The following is a 2,050-nucleotide window of genomic DNA, read 5'->3' on the forward strand; positions in this document are numbered from 1 at the left end:
AATCGGTATAAATCATATATTTCTTTCAGTGTACACAAAAGTACGACTAATACTGATAATACTAAACAGATTAATGAAGATTATAAAACTAAACTAAACGGCTTGTTTATGAAATAGAAAAACTAAAACAAATTAATATTGTAGAAAATAAATCATTAAGAAAAAAATAGTAAAAATAACAAACCATTCAAACAGACACAAACAAACAAATTGAGAAATTAAAAAAAATCATCACTTTTTATACACTAAAAAAACTTAAAATGAACTTGCAATTTTATCGACAAACTTTTTCTATTCGATTTGGTGTTTCGTCAACAAACAGCAACATTTTTCGTCTGCATTTTTAACATGTTTTCAGTCGGATCGATTGTCTTACGATGAGGGCTTTTCAATGTCAGTCCAATTAAAACAAAGAAAACAACCAATAATTAAAATCTACAAACGCCGCTAAAAAAATTGTTTCTTGAATAATCATATAAAAGCGAAATGATGCTAGCAAATGTATAGCAAATCGATTTTATCTCTCCAACTGAGAAGAGTTAAGCAAACAAAAAAAATGGTTAGTGTTAAAGTTTAAATTATAAACAAATAAATATTGTTATTAATTAACATATTTTAAAACTTGATTTTATTGTTTATATTCTTTGTTTTTTTTAGAAATATTCCCTAGCTGTTGTATTTGCCCTTTTGGGTTTAGCTGCTGCTGATGTATCGCATTTGGGTGGTGCCTACAATTATCCCAAACATGATGATAGTTATCATTACAATCAACCCACCCCACATGATGAAGGTTACCATTACAATCCCCCCGCACCTCAGCAGACATACTTGCCTCCGGCTCAACCACAACAAACCTATTTGCCTCCCGCTGAACCTCAACAAACCTACTTGCCTCCTGCTCAACCTCAACAATCCTACTTGCCTCCTGCCCCTCAACCCCAACAAACCTACTTGCCTCCCGCTAAACCCCAACAATCTTACTTGCCTCCTGCTCCTCAACCACAACAATCCTACTTGCCTCCTGCTCCTCAACCCCAACAATCCTACTTGCCCCCTGCTCCTCAACCCCAACAAACCTACTTGCCCCCTGCTCCTCAACCCCAACAATCTTACTTGCCCCCTGCTCATCAACCCCAACAATCTTACTTGCCTCCTGCTGAAGATGGTTACCGTTACCGTGTTGTCAAGCGTTATCGTCTCAGATCTCATTAAGAACTCTAATGGGCGGAAAGTCTTAACACTTTCCCATATTGTTTGAATATTTCATTTTGTGTGAATGTGATTGAGTGTTCAGCTCAAAATTGTTGTGAACGAATTTGTTAAAAATAATTTAGGTTTAAAAATGTTTTCATCCCTTTTCTTATGCGAATAAATACATCATTTTAAAAATTTATCTTACAATATTTAGTTTAATTTCTATTGAAACCTAATTAAACAACTTAATTTTCTCAACTCTAAAGTTAAGAAATCCTAATTACAATATCTACTTCTATATAACAACATTGCAAATATCTTAATCAGCTTCATCTTGTTGGTCCCATAACATTTGCTAGTTTATTTCTTGATACATTTTATTCATCTTAAATCTCTTTTGTATAAATTATGTTCGATAAATAATTCATTTTACAAATCTTAATTGTAAATAGTCTTTTGCTCTATCCTTTAGGCACACTTTGTAAACGTTTACATATTTATTAATTTTATTACAATCTTTAACAATAATCTGCTGTGGAAATGTCCCTTCTTTAGTACTTATTCAACAACAAACAAACGAGTCCATTGTGGAATTTTGTATATAAAAAAAACACAAATAATGTTGGTCATGTAATCAATTTGCATTGGGCAAAATGATGTACCCGTTTTGTTATCAATGTATAAAATAAATCATGAATTATACGAGGGTGGAATGAAACTTTTAACATGCGTCTAGTCTATAGACTATTCTATAGTCTAGTCTATAGATTAGTCTATAGTCTAGTCTATAGTCTAGTCTATAGTCTAGTCTATAGTCTAGTCTATAGTCTAGTCTATAGTCTAGTCTATAGTCTAG

General features: G+C 32.4%; 1 protein-coding gene across 1 annotated transcript; it reads left to right on the forward strand.

The window, feature by feature from the left end:
* Positions 1-419: 419 nt before the first annotated feature.
* Positions 420-1,382, forward strand: LOC111687677 (snake venom metalloprotease inhibitor 02A10-like). The gene is made up of 2 exons (XM_023450141.2): positions 420-559; positions 658-1,382. The coding sequence occupies exons 1-2, from the start codon at positions 500-502 to the stop codon at positions 1,210-1,212; spliced, it is 615 nt and encodes a 204-aa protein (XP_023305909.2). The 5' UTR covers positions 420-499; the 3' UTR covers positions 1,213-1,382.
* Positions 1,383-2,050: the final 668 nt, after the last annotated feature.

Source organism: Lucilia cuprina, chromosome 3 (genome assembly GCF_022045245.1).
Source record: "Lucilia cuprina isolate Lc7/37 chromosome 3, ASM2204524v1, whole genome shotgun sequence".
Lineage (NCBI taxonomy): Eukaryota > Metazoa > Arthropoda > Insecta > Diptera > Calliphoridae > Lucilia > Lucilia cuprina.